This window comes from Diachasma alloeum, unplaced genomic scaffold, assembly GCF_001412515.2.
Source record: "Diachasma alloeum isolate Michigan unplaced genomic scaffold, Dall2.0 Dall_scaffold_00206, whole genome shotgun sequence".
NCBI lineage: Eukaryota > Metazoa > Arthropoda > Insecta > Hymenoptera > Braconidae > Diachasma > Diachasma alloeum.
Window position 1 is genome coordinate 976,247 of NW_021680371.1, and position 15,929 is coordinate 992,175.

General features: G+C 34.7%; 3 protein-coding genes across 6 annotated transcripts in view; 2 read left to right on the forward strand and 1 right to left on the reverse strand.

Annotated features, from left to right (window-relative positions):
- The window catches only part of LOC107036214, a 5,372-nt gene extending 4,474 nt beyond the window's left edge, over positions 1–898 (reverse strand). The window contains exon 1 of the mRNA XM_015254005.1: positions 595–898. The gene's annotated coding sequence lies outside the window, so the exon portion shown is untranslated. The remainder of the gene's footprint in view (positions 1–594) is intronic.
- The window catches only part of LOC107036213 (ATPase WRNIP1), a 13,341-nt gene extending 2,679 nt beyond the window's left edge, over positions 1–10,662 (forward strand). Inside the window, exons 2-6 of one of the 4 annotated variants that reach the window (XM_015254003.2) lie at positions 3,894–4,278; positions 6,690–6,887; positions 6,976–7,604; positions 8,584–8,990; positions 10,376–10,662. In XM_015254003.2, coding sequence (XP_015109489.1) covers positions 3,997–4,278; positions 6,690–6,887; positions 6,976–7,604; positions 8,584–8,990; positions 10,376–10,497 — 1,638 coding nt within the window. In that variant the 5' untranslated portion in view covers positions 3,894–3,996 and the 3' untranslated portion in view covers positions 10,498–10,662. The remainder of the gene's footprint in view (positions 1–3,893; positions 4,279–6,689; positions 6,888–6,975; positions 7,605–8,583; positions 8,991–10,375) is intronic. The other 3 variants (XM_015254001.2, XM_015254004.2, XM_015254002.2) reach the window with 3 other exon arrangements.
- Positions 10,663–14,943: 4,281 nt separating this feature from the next.
- LOC107036215 (LHFPL tetraspan subfamily member 2 protein) overlaps positions 14,944–15,929 on the forward strand; it is a 29,858-nt gene continuing 28,872 nt past the window's right edge. Inside the window, exon 1 of the mRNA XM_015254006.2 lies at positions 14,944–15,146. The gene's annotated coding sequence lies outside the window, so the exon portion shown is untranslated. The remainder of the gene's footprint in view (positions 15,147–15,929) is intronic.

Here is a 15,929-nt window from a genome sequence, read left to right on the forward strand (position 1 = left end):
CATTTTCAAATTCTTCAGTGACATAATTTCAAATTCTTCAGAGGTAAATTTTTTTTTCACGTCATATATATATAATATATATATATTTCATATGTATATATATTATCGGTGAAATTAATAAATTCTGTCCTTTTATGGAGACCGATTATTTTAAAAAATTGAAGATAATTAATTGAAAATGAATAGATCAGCGCGCGCGAGAGCGCGCGCATAGATCTTGTATTACGAATAAAGTAAAACGGATGCTCGCGAATTTTTTTTTAGCCTGAAGGGTGAAGTTGAGAACATGAGGTGAGACAAAGGAAAAAAAGTTTAAAAGAAAAAAAAACCCTTCAACTAATAGAGTTGAAGTTTATTTGTAAATATCTCTTCCAACTCTAATTTCTCGCTATACAAAAATGCTCACAGGATTCTCTTGGAAAATGACTCTTGAAAATTTTCTCAATTTTTGAATAGAAGTATAATTAAAGTTATGCTTTTTCGGATGTCCATTTTACCCCAGATGTCCATATTACCCCACCCTCCCCCATTTCAGTGAGCCTTCATCATTTTTAGATGATCATTTCCGTTATAGAGTTATATTCATTCACTTACCGATGACTTTTTGATTGTTTTGATGAACAATAATGTGTTTGTAACCCGGTACGTGCAACTTTGTAGGGACTTGGACTGTCTTCTTCTTCTTCGATTGTTCTGGCACTGACAAAATGTCTCGCAGCCAGGACTTGGATTATGATTGCTCTCGCCTTTTGTTATTATTGCTGTCACTCTCGGATGTTGTTAGTACGCTTCGGCGATGACGCGCGACGTCGCTGACATCGCTCGGCGTTTGAATATGCGCGCAGCTGCGTCATGTGTCCGACTGCGGCTTTTGTTTGTATTTTTCAAGTGTCGGCAATGAAAGTTCTCACTTCACTTTGCAGATTTCAAATAAATATTACAAAAAATAAAAACTTTCTTGTTTTTCGTTAAATGGTTCAAAGTCTACAACACGAATTATTATTAACATCACAACGCTTTAGAATCTCATCGCAACCCTCAATTTTACCATTTGATTTCGATCTGCTCGACTCAAAACTTTGAACAGGAGTGATTTTATTTTGTCATCTCTTCGATCGTCAGCTCGGTCAAGGGTCCGTGAGATGCCACCAATTTTTTGGAGGTAGAGGGGGTTCGACGAATCATTTTGCAAGAAAATCGACAATTCGCTCGGAGGGGGGTGGCCTGAGAGGGGAGCGAAAGAAGGGGGTCCCATCGATGGGAATTCCCAGTTCCAGGTAAAGGGCCCGCATTTCGAAGAATTGGGGGGGGGGCGGTGAGGTACAGCGAATAGGGCAATAAACGAATAGAAAGTAAACATTCTGAAAGGTGAAAGCAAATGTGCAATAAAAAGGATTAACTAAATAAGGACCACGTTTTGAAGGGGGAAAGGGGAAAATAACGAACAATACTCTGGGAGAACGCGGGAGAATGTTCTGTTAAAAGAATAATATTTATGACGGTCAAGGCGCCCGGCCACGAATTTACTTGGGAAAAATAACGCATGGTCATAAAAATTTAACGAAAGGACCTCATGGATGGGTTGAGGACTTTTCCCTCGTTCAAAATGCGCCGCAAAAATCCCCTTCAAGCCATTGCTAACGTCAGTCTGATAAATATGCATGTATTAACGATATTCATTGTATTGATTGGTCAATTTAATCACCAACATCAACGCATTTCAATGTAATGTATTTTTTCATATTTGATATTTTAACATTTGAATAATCAACTAGCAAACGCGCGCTTCGCGCCCGTCGCTACATGAATTTATACTACTTTATTTGATTTTAATTTCATTTTATTTCCATCTTCATAATTCGATTAATTTAATTTTAAACATTCTTATCCTTATTATATAGTTTTTTTCCCTTAATTCACAAGTTACAATATTGAATGAAATGGAATAATAATATTATGTTAAAGATCAATAAAAAAACGTTTTTTTTGTGATGAAAGCAAATACACAAAACAAAAGTCAATCGAAATCTCATTCGAATAATAGAAAAATCTCTCTATGCATCCCTGAAAATTGTTTTAATCTATTTTTCCCTTCATATGGTAAAAAAATATATTGGTACTCCTCATTACTATAGTCAGATTCCAATTATTATTACGAAAAGGAAATGAAAAAAGAATCAGAAAGGGATAATCGGCTAGACAATGGATTTTAATTAGCAGATCTATTTTAATTAGCAGAAAAAAAATATTTGAAGGGAAAATAACAGAACAAAAAATAATTAAATCGAGAAATAGTTGAATGCTGTCGAAACATCTCATTTCTGGACCACTGGGCCATATTTTTTTCATTTGTTATAAAATGTGGATCAATAGAAAAAACAATTCATCACATGATTATACACGCGTAATATTTTTGGACAGTGAAATAATCAGTAGTAATACCACGAGACCTCCAAAATTATCGTATTTCCCCCGATTGTTTTGTTGCGCAGCAACGATAGGGAGAAATTTTGCAGATTAAAATCCCGAGCGCTCAGCGCGAAAGATTTTTGTGCAAAACTTATCCCGATCGTCGATACGCAGGAAAACATGAGGGAAATGTTCAATTAATTTTGGAAGTCGAGTGGTATTCGAAGGATTATTTTTGGTAATCGGATCCTTCCCAAACCGACTCATTTTGACTTTCTTCATGGCTTTCTTTTACTCCGCAGGATAATATTTGACAGTTATTTAGTTAGAGAAACAATTGCAGAGCTAGAGGGAAATTATCAAAAGCTAGGGGGAAATAACCGCAAGTACTACCACGAGAGCTTCAAAATTATCGGGTAATTCCCGACAGGTCCGTTGCAAACAAATGAAGGAGTCAAGTTTTTCAAGTTAAAAAATCACGAGTGCGAAGCACGAGTGATTTTTCCTGAAAAACTTGACGACTTCGTTTGTGTGCAGGGAACCTGGAGGGAATTACACGATTAATTTTGAAGGTCGAGTGATATTCGTGGGGTTATTTTTCCATCCAAATTTTGGCCAATAGAATTGCACTAAGAGACAAAATCCTCACACTAAATTCGTCCCAATATTTATCCTGGAGTCTTATTCCACATTGCCTTTAGCGAAGTTTCCTTGTAATCCTGTCCATTAAACTTCTTCATGTTGTATGCCCAGTCTTTTAAATTATCCGCCAGTTCCTCTTCAGCGATGTCTGCCCTCAACACATAATTTCTCTGCTCACAAAAGGCAGAAAACTGATTCCACATGGACGTTCCCGACTTTACAGTGTTGATGGGTACATTCCACTTGACTTTCTCATCGATTTTTTGCAGAGAAAAATCTCCAAATCTATTCATTTTGTATCAAAACTCCCCAATTGGCGCAATGAAATTTAATCTGTCAAATTCGATGGGGGTTAACTGGACTGGAAAATCATTTGTTTTTTATATAGGCAACATGAAAAATTATCAGTTGAATTATCAAAAAATTAAGTTGAATTTCGCGTTGAATCTACAAAATCACGTCGAATGGTGCGATTCTATTGGCTGAAATTTGGATGAAAAAATAACCGTTGTAATTTTAATTGGAAAGTACTTCATGTTATTGAATACTGAACTCTGATTGGCCCAGGGAAGGCCAGATCCGATTACCAAAAATAATCAGTACAATTTTCATTTTATTTATGAAATATTCAATGCAATTTGAAATCGTGCAGAAACTAACCCCCGTTCAGAAATTGTCCTGTTTACCCTTTGAATACAGTCACCTGTATTCAAAGTTTCCGCTGAAAATAAAGTAAACATGGCGAAGCGTGAGACCCAATCGTAGCTATCTACATATATATATGCTACCTACGCAACAACGTGCAGTACAGTTTGTTTTTGTTTGTTTTTTTTCTCCTCAAGTAAACATTGAAACAAAGTAAATAAAGCGAATTTGACAATTGAAAGTTATGTACAATTATTAGAGGGTATTGTTAGGTTGTCGCAATTAGAAAATATTATCCAAATGGAGAGTGATTCAGTGCAGTGTCCAATCTGCTCGAAGGAGTTTCCTAAGGGATTGATTGAAACACATGTTTCCAAATGTCTTTTCCTCAATGAGGCGACGACTGAGACCCAGGGATTCTTGAAACGACCCAGGTCCAACAGTCAGTCCAAGACGAAGAGTCCAAGTGTGGTTAAGAAAACGAAATCTAAGGTTAAGAGTGTCCAACGGAGTCAGAATGTATTTCAATCGCCTGTAAATCTGGAGATGAAGGATTTGGAGGACAGGGATGAAGAGAAAAATGTGAGTAAATTATCTGAGGCCTGAAGTAAATATTTGACAGTTTATTGTTTTTTTTTTAATTTATTTTTCTGTACATTAAAAATAGTCCAGGGCCTCCAATTTTTGAGCTACAGAGGTTTCTTGTTTTTAAAATGGTTAAAAAAATGTGTACAATAATAATTACGAATTAGTTTTTTGAAATTCAATTGCTGCACAGCTAACTTCGTCATTTTTTAATTAAAAAATTGCACCATTCATGGAATGGAGAATATATTTTAAATATTTGAAGGATAATTATTCTGCCGATTTGACATGAATGACGCAAATTTTTATTTTAATGAAAACGAAATTAATTGTGTTGGAGTCGAATTTCAAAAACATAATTCGTAATTGTCATTGCACACATTTTTTCAAAAATTTTGAAAAAAAACATCCCTGTAGCTCAAAAATTGGAGGCCCTGGACTATTTTTAATATTTTAAGCGTGTACGGGGCAAACGAACAATAAACAATCAATTTTGTGCATTAATTTTTCGTTTTTAGACATATATAATCGATCTTGAATGTATGAGAAATCTCATTCCGAGCGCCCGCGATTTTTAAAACTGATAGTATAGTATGGGAAAATTAATTTTTTTACTTACTTTTTTTTCCGAATGGAAGCATTATAATCGTTCAAATTTAAGTTTTCTATTTTTTGTATTATATCAACCCATTATGATCCCAAAAGTCCAAAAATGAGTTTTTTAGACGGTGTCCTTACGTTCGTATGCACGTATGTGTGTATGTAACGAAATTTTTCTCCAATTTCTCGCTAATGAATAGATGGAATTGAATCTTTTTTTTCTCAAATGTAGATATAGCTAAGCCCTATCCATCGCCATTAATTAAAATTCAATTCATTGATTCATTTTTTTTCGTTTTGAATGTTTTCAAAATTCAGTTGTAACACGATAACTAAAAAAAATGTTCTAAATTCATTGAATAACGGCTTAACAAATTCGTTGGAATGTCCTTTTGACCGAGTTCGAAGATGTAAGCAATAATCGTTATTTTGATGTCTGTTAAATTTTTCCAGAATTTCGTATTTTTGGAAAAATCGAAAATCACAACTCCGCAGATATCTCTGGATATTGTGCCTCAAATGAATTCAATCATAGCTTAATATGTTTGTTTCGATGACGAAGTTAAAGTTGGGTACAATAACTGTTTCCGTTAATTTCATTTTTAGGATAATTTTGGAATTTTCGAATTTTTTATGAATTTCCCTGAAAGTTAACTTTCTGATGGTTCCTTTAAAGCTAATTTTTCGAATGCATTCAATTATGTATAAATGGAATATTCCTAATAATATTTCATTGAAATTTTCAGAAATTTTTAGAATTTCATTAAGTGGAAAATCTAAAACAATTAGTTGGAAAGAAATTAATTCAATTCATGAAAATAAAATAGGCTGGAAATAATATACAATGGATAAAAATAAGCAAAAGGACCATTCGCAAGCATGTTGTTAATTTATTAGCAAAAATAAATATACTATACGCAATACAGGAGCAATTTCCCAGTTGTTTTTTCGTTTCTGCATGTCACATAAAAATCATTGTTTTACGTAGATGATTTTAGGTCATGACCAAAATTTTGCTGTTCCCCTTAAATTACTTCCTCAGTGAGTTATACTTGGTGAAAATTTCGCAATGAACTGAAAACCTAAAATTTGGATCATATGTTGTTGAGGACATGTAAGAACGGCTCCCAAAATTTAAAGTATTTTTTCCACGCGAATTTTTGAGAGATCCATCGTCAAATATTCAATTTTGGTCTTTTTTAAGTTTTTGTCGATGCATATCTCAAAAATTCGCGTGGAAAAAATTCTTTAAATTTTGGAAATCGTTTTCACATGTGCTCAATAACATATGATCCAAATTGTCGGTCTTCAGCTCATTGCAAAATTTTCACCAAGTATAACTCATTGAGGAAGTACCTTAAGGGGTAATGGAAGCCGTCGCAAAAGTTTGTTTTTTCAACCCATTTTTCTCCGATTGTGTCTAATATAAATGACTGAATTTTTCACCAATTATTGAGGCGAGTCTAAGCGTTGTCGTCCATCTATTATTTTTTAACATCAGCTGTGTCGTTAAGTTTTATGCATTTTTTTTGCGGAAAATCTGAAAAATAATAGATGGAGGACAACACTTAGTCTCCCCTCAATACTTGGTGAAAATTTCAGCCATTTATATTGGACACAATCGGATAAAAATGGGTTGAAAAAACAAATTTTTGCGACGGCTTCCGTTACCCCTTAAATACCAAGAGATTCAATGAAAACTGGTTAATAGTCAAACTCGACTTGAACCGTCTTACCCCTTCGCAACTAAATTTGTAACCCTCACGATATCACCCCCGCAATTTTCTAATTTCTTCTGTTGATGTCAGGAAGCCAGCAGTACTTCAAAACCCTCGAGGCCCCTTCCAACGAATACAGCACCACTTGCTGAACGAATGCGGCCAACGTCTCTCCTTGAGTACGTTGGACAATCCCACGTAATTGGACAACAGAGTATGCTGCTGCAACTTCTCTCGAAAGGTGAAATTCCCAACATAATCCTCTGGGGGCCCCCAGGATGTGGAAAGGTTAATTTCAATCAAAACCTCAACCTCAATTAATCTCCAGTCGCCAGTAAATTTTCCCAATTTATTCACAAACTCCTTCATTTTCCAGACCTCGTTGGCTAATGTAATTGCCACAATGTGCAAGAACGATCCGAAAAAAAAAATTCGTTACGTGAAGCTTTCAGCAGCCATGTCTGGTGTTGCTGACGTCAAGGAAGCAACGACAATCGCCTCCAACGAATTGAAATTTGGTCGCAGGACTGTGATATTCATGGACGAGATTCATCGCTTCAACAAAGCTCAGCAAGACATTTTTCTTCCCCACATCGAGGCTGGAACGATCACTTTGATAGGAGCAACCACTGAGAATCCATCGTTCAGCCTGAATTCAGCTCTTCTGAGTCGATGTCGAGTTATTGTGCTTGAGAAATTGACATTAGGAAATGTGGAAAGAATCCTGGACAAGGCTGTGGAGTCTCTGAATGGAATTGTGCACACAGAGGGTCAGAATGGACTGCAGAGAGAGTTTAAGGAAAGCCCCAGATTCATAATTGACGAGAAAACTATTCAATTCTTGGCGGAAACTTGCGATGGGGATGCTAGGATTGCTCTTGGAGGTCTGGAGCTTGCAGTCCAGTCTATTGTGCCTGGGGAAGAGGCTTCGAGGGACGATCCTCCTTTGATATCCCTGGAGGACGTTCAGGAGAGCTTAAAGAAAACTCACATGCTTTATGATAGGTGAAGATAATTTTTCATTTCATTTTTTTTTACACATTTTTTTCCATGAGCCGTCACTACATTCTCGACAACCGAAATTTTGTGGGCATTGACGATAAAAATTCCAGCATTCGTTATCATTATGAAATTATATCTCTAGTAGAGTTCTAAAGAACAGGCCATAAATTTGGAATAAATCGTCGAAATGAAGAAAAGCTCGAGGTTTTATATAGGGAAATGAACCACTTCATTGCAGAATTATGCTTAAAAATTCAAAAAGCAAGTTTCTTAATGATTTGCGCATGTGTAAAATTCTGTTTAATTTTTTTTTACGATGTAGAAAAGGAAATCTTATTGAGAAATAAAATTAATCACAATTTTTTCTTAAGGAGATCAGATAGGCAAAATCATAAGTAGAATTAAAATTATTTCATTACATACAAAATCAGTCAACTGTATTGTGGATTTTTTAATTTTTTGGTAAATTACTTATCAACTATGATTTTTCAAATTTTTTAATATTAAATTAATCATCCATCAAATATTTCAAATTTTCAAATATTTTATAAATCAGTAATTCACTTCGAAAGATTGACGATTAATCGAAAAATCGAATTCATCAAATTAGACTGAATTATTTAATCAAATTGAGAGTTAAAATTATTTCTTACTTTCAATAAAAATTAGTGAACTTTAATTAATTTGAGGTAAACTTCTTTTAATATTACTAAAGTAGTCATTTTTGCTGAGCCCTGAAGTACATATTAAGTACATATTATGGATATATTTCTCGATATCCATAAGTTCTAAAATTTTAAAATTGTCACCGATGTTCACCATCTCTCTAATACTATTAATTAAACAAATTATAACTCTGTTGGTGAATGTCAATTTTCAAGGTCATCGCCGAATTCACTTGGCACCCTTAATCACTCTGAAAAGAGTCAGACTCATGCTCAAGGAATGCATTATCATTCAACCACTCCATTTTCTGCATTAGAAAAGGTGATCAGCACTACGACATGATCTCAGCCCTCCACAAGTCAGTACGAGCCAGTGATGAAAATGCCTCTCTGTACTGGTTGACGAGAATGATGTCAGGAGGCGAGGACCCGGTGTACATTGCAAGGAGAATGGTCAGGATGGCCTCTGAAGATATTGGCCTTGAGGATCCGAAGGCTCTGGGAGTTGCAGTGCACACTATGCATGCCTGCAAAATGATGGGCATGCCAGAGTGCGATGTTCTCCTTGCCCAGTGTGCTGTCTACCTGGCGAGGGCTCCTAAAAGCAGACTGATGGAGGATGCTCTCCGAGCTGCGCAGCGAGTCGTGGCTGAACAAAAGGGACCCCAGCCTTCTGTGCCATTGCACTTGAGGAATGCACCGACTAAACTCATGAAGACGCTTGGTATTCTTCTTCATTTCCGACTTTTTTAAAATTTCAATCTTTCTCTCTGTTATTGGAATGAATTACCACTTTTACTTGATAATTTGTATATGAACTTTAGGTATCTGTTTATCCAAAAGGAAATTTCATCCAAAAAGTTAACGCATTGGCTAGAAAATTATGTTGGATTTCTATTCAAATTAGGTGTTAATCTTTGAAAATAATTGGATTTCTGTCGAAGTTCTATTGGAAATTCCATTAGTTTTTCGTCGATTCTTTTGAAAAATTTTATAGCTTTTCCACGCATTTTTTTAAGCAGAGAATGTTCAGTAAAAACGATTTCATATAAAAATTTGTGGTGATTTGAAATTATCATAATTTGTTTGTATTCTGTCTTTCCAAAGTCTGATGGCGCTAAAATAATTAGCGAATTTTATTGATAATTATTAACATAATAGAGACGAACAGTTTCATTGATCATAATTTGAACTTTCCTTAAAACTTATTCTATTGAAATATTTTTGCGACATAGATTCTCGAAGGTTTTCTTGTGGCCATCCTTTTCTGATTACATTAAAAATTAAAACAAAAAAATTCCGAAGATTTAAGCCGGGGAATTTCTGCAGAAAATATCTCAATAGAATAAACGTTGGAGAAAAATAAAATTCTGTTGATTTATTCTGTGAAATATTTTCTATTAACAATTTCTGGTTTCATTTATTGAAAACCACGAACAGGAAAGCTACGAAATCTTTCAATAGAATGGACGAAAAACTAATAGATTTTTCAATAGAAATCAGTAGAATTTTCTCGCCAATGTGCGACTAGTTATATTTTCATTGACCTTAGTAGATTCTGAATTTCTCTTATTCACACTTTGATTTCGCAGTTTTTAAAATCTGCATTAATAATTCTCATTAGTTTTACATGTTTCAACACCAAATAGAATTTACAGTGCTTGAAAATGGACTGACCGCAATTGAGCCTCTTTTAGGAATTTATGGGTAATTTGGAATCTAAAAGATCTTTTAGATTCCAAATTACCCACTCGTTTCGAGAATGTTTACAAAATATGCTGCACGTAAATTTTTAAAAATCAATCTAATCTTTCCTGGCTTAATAAACTGGATTGAGGAGAGGTTTGCCCTCGTTTCCGTGAAATTCCATAATTTGCTACTATTCCTGCTTTGAACAGAATTAAATGCAATCCACAAGCATGTTTATCTGTCTTTCCATGCCAGTCATTTAAAAAAAAAATTATAAATGCATTTTCAACACCAAACGTTCATGTGGGTATACGAAACTAACACTTTATAATGAAACACCCGTGGATGAAACAACATTTATGAAGAAATCGTTGAGAATTTGTTATTGTCAACGTAAGAAGGTATGATTTTTTTGTTTAGATTATGGAAAAGGCTACAACATGATGCACAAAGACTTGTCCGGTTTAACGTACCTTCCTGAGGGACTTGAAAACCTTGATTTCTTCGACGGGCAGGATCCAGCGAATACCCATGGAGATTGAGCGGGTTCATCTACAACTCCATGTTTTTCGTATCGTCTTATGATTATTCATACGCTCTGTTGATCTCTTGTTGATGTTTTTGATATTTAGATACTATTTCTAGATACTATTGTCTTTAAAAAAATCTGAGTAACCACAGCTGGCGTAGTTTTTGTATTTTCAATAAAAAAAAAAATAAGCACAGTTTTTTTATCCACTTTCAAGTTCTCCTCATCATGAAAAGCTAAAGGCGAAATTGTTTTTCAATATTATTTAATGGCAACATATTTGAGAGGTATAATTGCCTGCTAAATCTCAATTTTTCCTCAATCGTATATTGTGTTACGAGTGCGTAAAGTTTCACTTTTTCGTAGGCACATGTAACGCATTCTATTTTTTGCAATACCTGCTGACATCACTGTTCGTGCGTAAAGTGAATTTCGAAGCTTTAAGCACAATTTATACTTTACGCACGCTGCGCGGAAAACAACCGCTTTCTGCACACTAAAATGCTTCGAAAATTGCTCTTTCCATGCAGGCATCACAAAATAATATATTTTACGCACGCTACGCGTTTATAAATCGCTGCTTACAGCTGTTATGACAAAAAATATCATTCGTCATTAGGCTGAAAGAAATGTTCCTAGCTCGTATGATTGCAACCCTCGCCTTCGACTCAGGCTGCAAACTCATATTCGCCAGAAAAAATTTTTTCAGCCTAATGACGAAATATACTATTTTTGTAACACCGGCGGAGTCCAGTTATCAGGGGTGCAGTGTAGGTAAAATGTTTTTTTTTGCACGGAGTGCGTAAAGTTGAAGGTCGCGTGTAAAACAAACTTTACGGAAGAACTCTTAAACTTTACACACGTCATGCGTAAAACACTTCATGCATAATAAACCGTCACGAAAGGTGAACTTTTCAGGCAGATGTAAAATATATACTATTTCATCACGCTGTGTGTAAAGTGACATTTAACGCACGCCGCGCGTGCGCAAAACCCCACTTCCCACACATTGTGATGAAAAATGGTGTTCGATACTCGCGGGAAAAGTGTTTTTAGACTCGTGGGATTATCGCCTTCGCCTCGCCTTCGGCTCGTGCTATAAACCTCCCACGAGCCCAAAAACACTTTCCCGCAATCGTATCGAAATATACTATTTTGTCACTGCTCCTACGTTCAACCCGTGTCGAAAAGTGCCTATTGATAAAATAGTATATATTTTACATCTGCCTGAAAAGTTCACTTTTCGTGACGNTTTCAGTCCTAAGGAGTGCATTTCTCACTTTTTCACTCCTAAGTAGTGCATTTCTCACTTTTATACTGCTCAACGGTAAAAAGACCTACTTCTCATGCTTAACTACCGTCGGTAAAAGAGCCCTTTTTGGGCTTGAGCAATGAAAAAACACTTTTTTGCACTCGTTACGAAATATACTATATTAACAAACCATACATAATAAACATTATTTTGGTGTTATGCATTTTAGGAATACATTTTTTTTAGGAATTTTTGNTAGCTCGTGGGATTATATCACTCGCCTTCGGCTCGTGCTATAAACCTCCCGCTCGCCAAAAATAGTATATTACGTGCTAAGGCGGAGAAGTGCTGAATTNGCTTGAGCAATGAAAAAACACTTTTTTGCACTCGTTACGAAATATACTATATTAACAAACCATACATAATAAACATTATTTTGGTGTTATGCATTTTAGGAATACATTTTTTTTAGGAATTTTTGGTTTACTAGTAAACGAAAAGTCGAAACTTGTAAACGAAAAGACTTCGTTTACTAGTAAACGGAAAATGGCACAGTTTGGCATTCGCTGAACGTAACATCACTAACATAGTATATTTCGTTACGAGTGCGGAAAAGAGTTCTTTGGTTCGTAAGATTATTCACTCGCCTTCGTCTCGTGCTATAAACCTCCCACGAGCCAAAAAACACTTTTCCCACGAGTATCGAACGATATTTTTCATCACACTGTGTGGAAAAGGGACGTTTTAGGCACGCGAAGCGGGCTTAAAAAGTTAGTTTTTCGCACAGCGTGATGAAAAAAAATATAGTTCGGATACAAGTGCGACGGGGTGGTAACGAGTGTGAAGTCGAGGGCTGCCAATCACACGAGTTAAATATACTATTTCAAGCTCCCCAATCATGAAAACATCTCCGTCACTTTTCGAGAGCTGAACAAGCAATACTGCAAATATATATTATAACATCGTATCAATCTACCCCTACCGACGCAACCCCACAGCCGGATGGAATTATAAATTCTCTTCCCTTTTTCGAATTTATAATTCCTATTCTATCGTAATGACCCAGGGTGAATAGGCCAATTGCTGGACGGTTTCGTGGTGGGATCTAACAATAAAAGAATCACCTAAATGGGGATATGATGGTTTCCATATCTTCAACAATATTCTAATTAGTATAAAAAAGTTATTTGAAGTGAAAATAACAAAACAAAGAATAATTAAATTAAGAAATAGTTGAATGCAGCCGAAACCCCTAATTTCTGGACGCCTGGGCCATATTCTTTTCATTTATTAAATGTCGATTAATAGAAAAAATAATTGATCACATGATTATATACGAGTAGATTAGGGAAAAGGAAATCTTATTCAATGTAATAAAATGAAATAAACAATTAATTATACACGACAGAAGGAAATAATGTGCAAAATAACCTTTCGGAAGCATATTGCTAATTTATTATTCCTTGCGGATTATCCCACTCACACGATCTGGGCAGAAGATATTGATGATTGATGAAGGTCCGTTTCACTTTCCCTTTCTCTGGTCATTGGTCCGTTATTTTATAAGGGTGGGTGGGGTAAAATGGACACTTGAGACTTATTTAAAATTATTCATAACTCAGAAACAAATTTATTAATTGAGCTCTGTTTAGGCTCGCCACAAAGGAAAAGAATTGTTCTTTGTATTGAAAAAAAATATTAAATTTTATCAACATTTCAACTCTTACTAACATTTTTTAAAAAGTCAAAAGTGTCCGTTTTACCCCAACCTCCCCTACTTCACAAACTTTGAAATTTCTTGAAATTTTAGTCACAGCGCCCTCTGAATTTTCGATGCACTACATTTCTCATTTATTTTGAAAATTCAAGACAATTGGGTTTTTTATGGTAAATAATCATTGATTTTTCAACGAAAGCTTGAATTTCCGAACTCATCGTGGAAATTTAACATCACATACAATTCAATTTTCAGTAAATTGCGAATTCAGAAAAATTGTTGGCTGAATTTTCAAAATTTTCAAGATTTTTCAGTGCCGTATGGACCTGAAAATCGAAAATTACTTGAATATTCAAGAAATTAACTAATTCATGAATGAAGAACTATACAGAAATTTCATGTAATATTTCATGTAATATTCATGACATATTTCATCTTTGTCGTTGTTAAAAATTTCACGCTTCTTCACTTTAAATTTCAAGAGTAATTTTCTAATAGTGTAGGGTATACCGGTGAATTGCTAGACGGTTAAGGGAAATTCGAGTCTTGTGGTAGGATCTACCCATAAAAGAATCACCTAAATGGACATATAATGGCTTCCATACCTTCAAGAATGTTTTAATCGGCAGAAAAAAATTACTTGAAGTGAAAATAACAAAACGAAGAATAATTAAATTAAGAAATAGTGGAATGCAGTCGAAGCCCCTAATTGCTAGACGATTGGCCCATATTTTTTTTATTTATTAAATGTCGATCAATAGAAAAATAATTGATCACATGATTATACACAGAGATAGCCAACTTTGTAATATTGTATTACGATTACTTTTGTAGCCCTTAAATAGATAACATCACCCTTGAAATTTTGTGAGTACTTAAGTATCATCAATTCAAATATTCAAATTTTTAACTATTTAATCAATCAATAATTTGAGGTAGGAAGATTGACGATTACTTGTGTAATCGAAAATCTCCTTTTCAGAAATTTGAATTATTCACTTAGTAATAAATTTACAGTTTCATATTAACAAATTTTAAATATTTCATTATTCATAAAAAATCAGATTATTAATATTATATTATGTGAAAAATTGAATCAACATATTTTAAACCTTCATTAATGTAAGGGTCAAATCCTTGTAATATTATAGAAATTTAATCTTAATGGGGATCCCTGATTATACACGAGTCATTTTATTGACAAGTCCGTACAATTTTCATTTTATTTATGAAATATTCAATGCAAATTGAAATCGTCCAGAAACAAACCCTCGTCCAGAAATTGACCTGTTTACCCTCCCCAGGCTTTGCTCTTGAGATGTGTGGACGCAGTTCGGTTTATTCCTTCCTACTTCGGTTTGTTCCTTCTTCTCTGTGTCGACGTTCTCCTCCTTCACTTCTCTTTCTCTCTCTCCTTTTCCCCTGATGTGTGCCTTCTGCCGTTTATTCTTCCAACATTACACCGATTCCGTTCGCGCTCCCACATTCGGTTTCCAGTCCAGCTCGGCACTCCGAACGCGCCACTTCAATCGGATTGTCTCGGAGACTTGAAACACTTGATTTATTTCTCGAGATCGTTCCATTCAATTCAGAAAATAATTCATTTCTCTTGAATGAAAGTTTTCTTATTTTGGTGTCCTTGGAAGAAAAATGAGATGAAGAAGTGAAAAGTTCGTCGAATTATAATTAGAAGGTGGGTCTAAACTAATGAAACAATTCCATTTTTTAGGGGTTTTGATAAAAGGGGAACAAGGGATAATGGGATTCCCCCTGCTATAGAAAATTCTATACTCGTTTGAATTGATTGATGATTCATGACGTACAATCAATTTCCAATCAATTTCCTTGGAGATATTTATCATTTCCCATCATTCAGAAGGTAATGGAACATTATCAATGATTCATTACTCTTATTTTCGTTTAAATGGCAGGTGAAATGATAAGTGACAAAAATTAAAAGGAATTTCCTTTCCCCAATTTACTCAGCAATTTGAAATACACTGATAGAAAAAATTAATTTTATCAAGAGAATTTTATTTGAACCAACTATCATTTGGTTGTTAATTTTCAAATAAACATGATTTCATAGTGAATAGCAGTTATCTGTTCTTGAGTTACATTTCATTGGGAGAAATCTCACTTCTCTAGAATTGAAGTTCCTTTTATTTGTCGCAATAATGAGAATATTTGATTTCTTTCTAGCCAAAAGTTTGCTAACTCCAGAAATTCGTTGGTTTAACGTTGTTATCTCAATCAACACGATCATACGTTGTTCCAAGTAAATTATAATTGAAGTGAGCATTTCGTATGTCGAATCAGGATGAATATTGTTACGCGGAAAAAGCTTTGAGATTGTAGTGAGATGTTGTTGAGTTGAAAGGAGTTTATATTTCTTGACTAAACAAAATCGCATTAGGTTACAATAACAGAATCACAGATTACGGCAATTCAACACAAACTTGGAAATCACAAATTT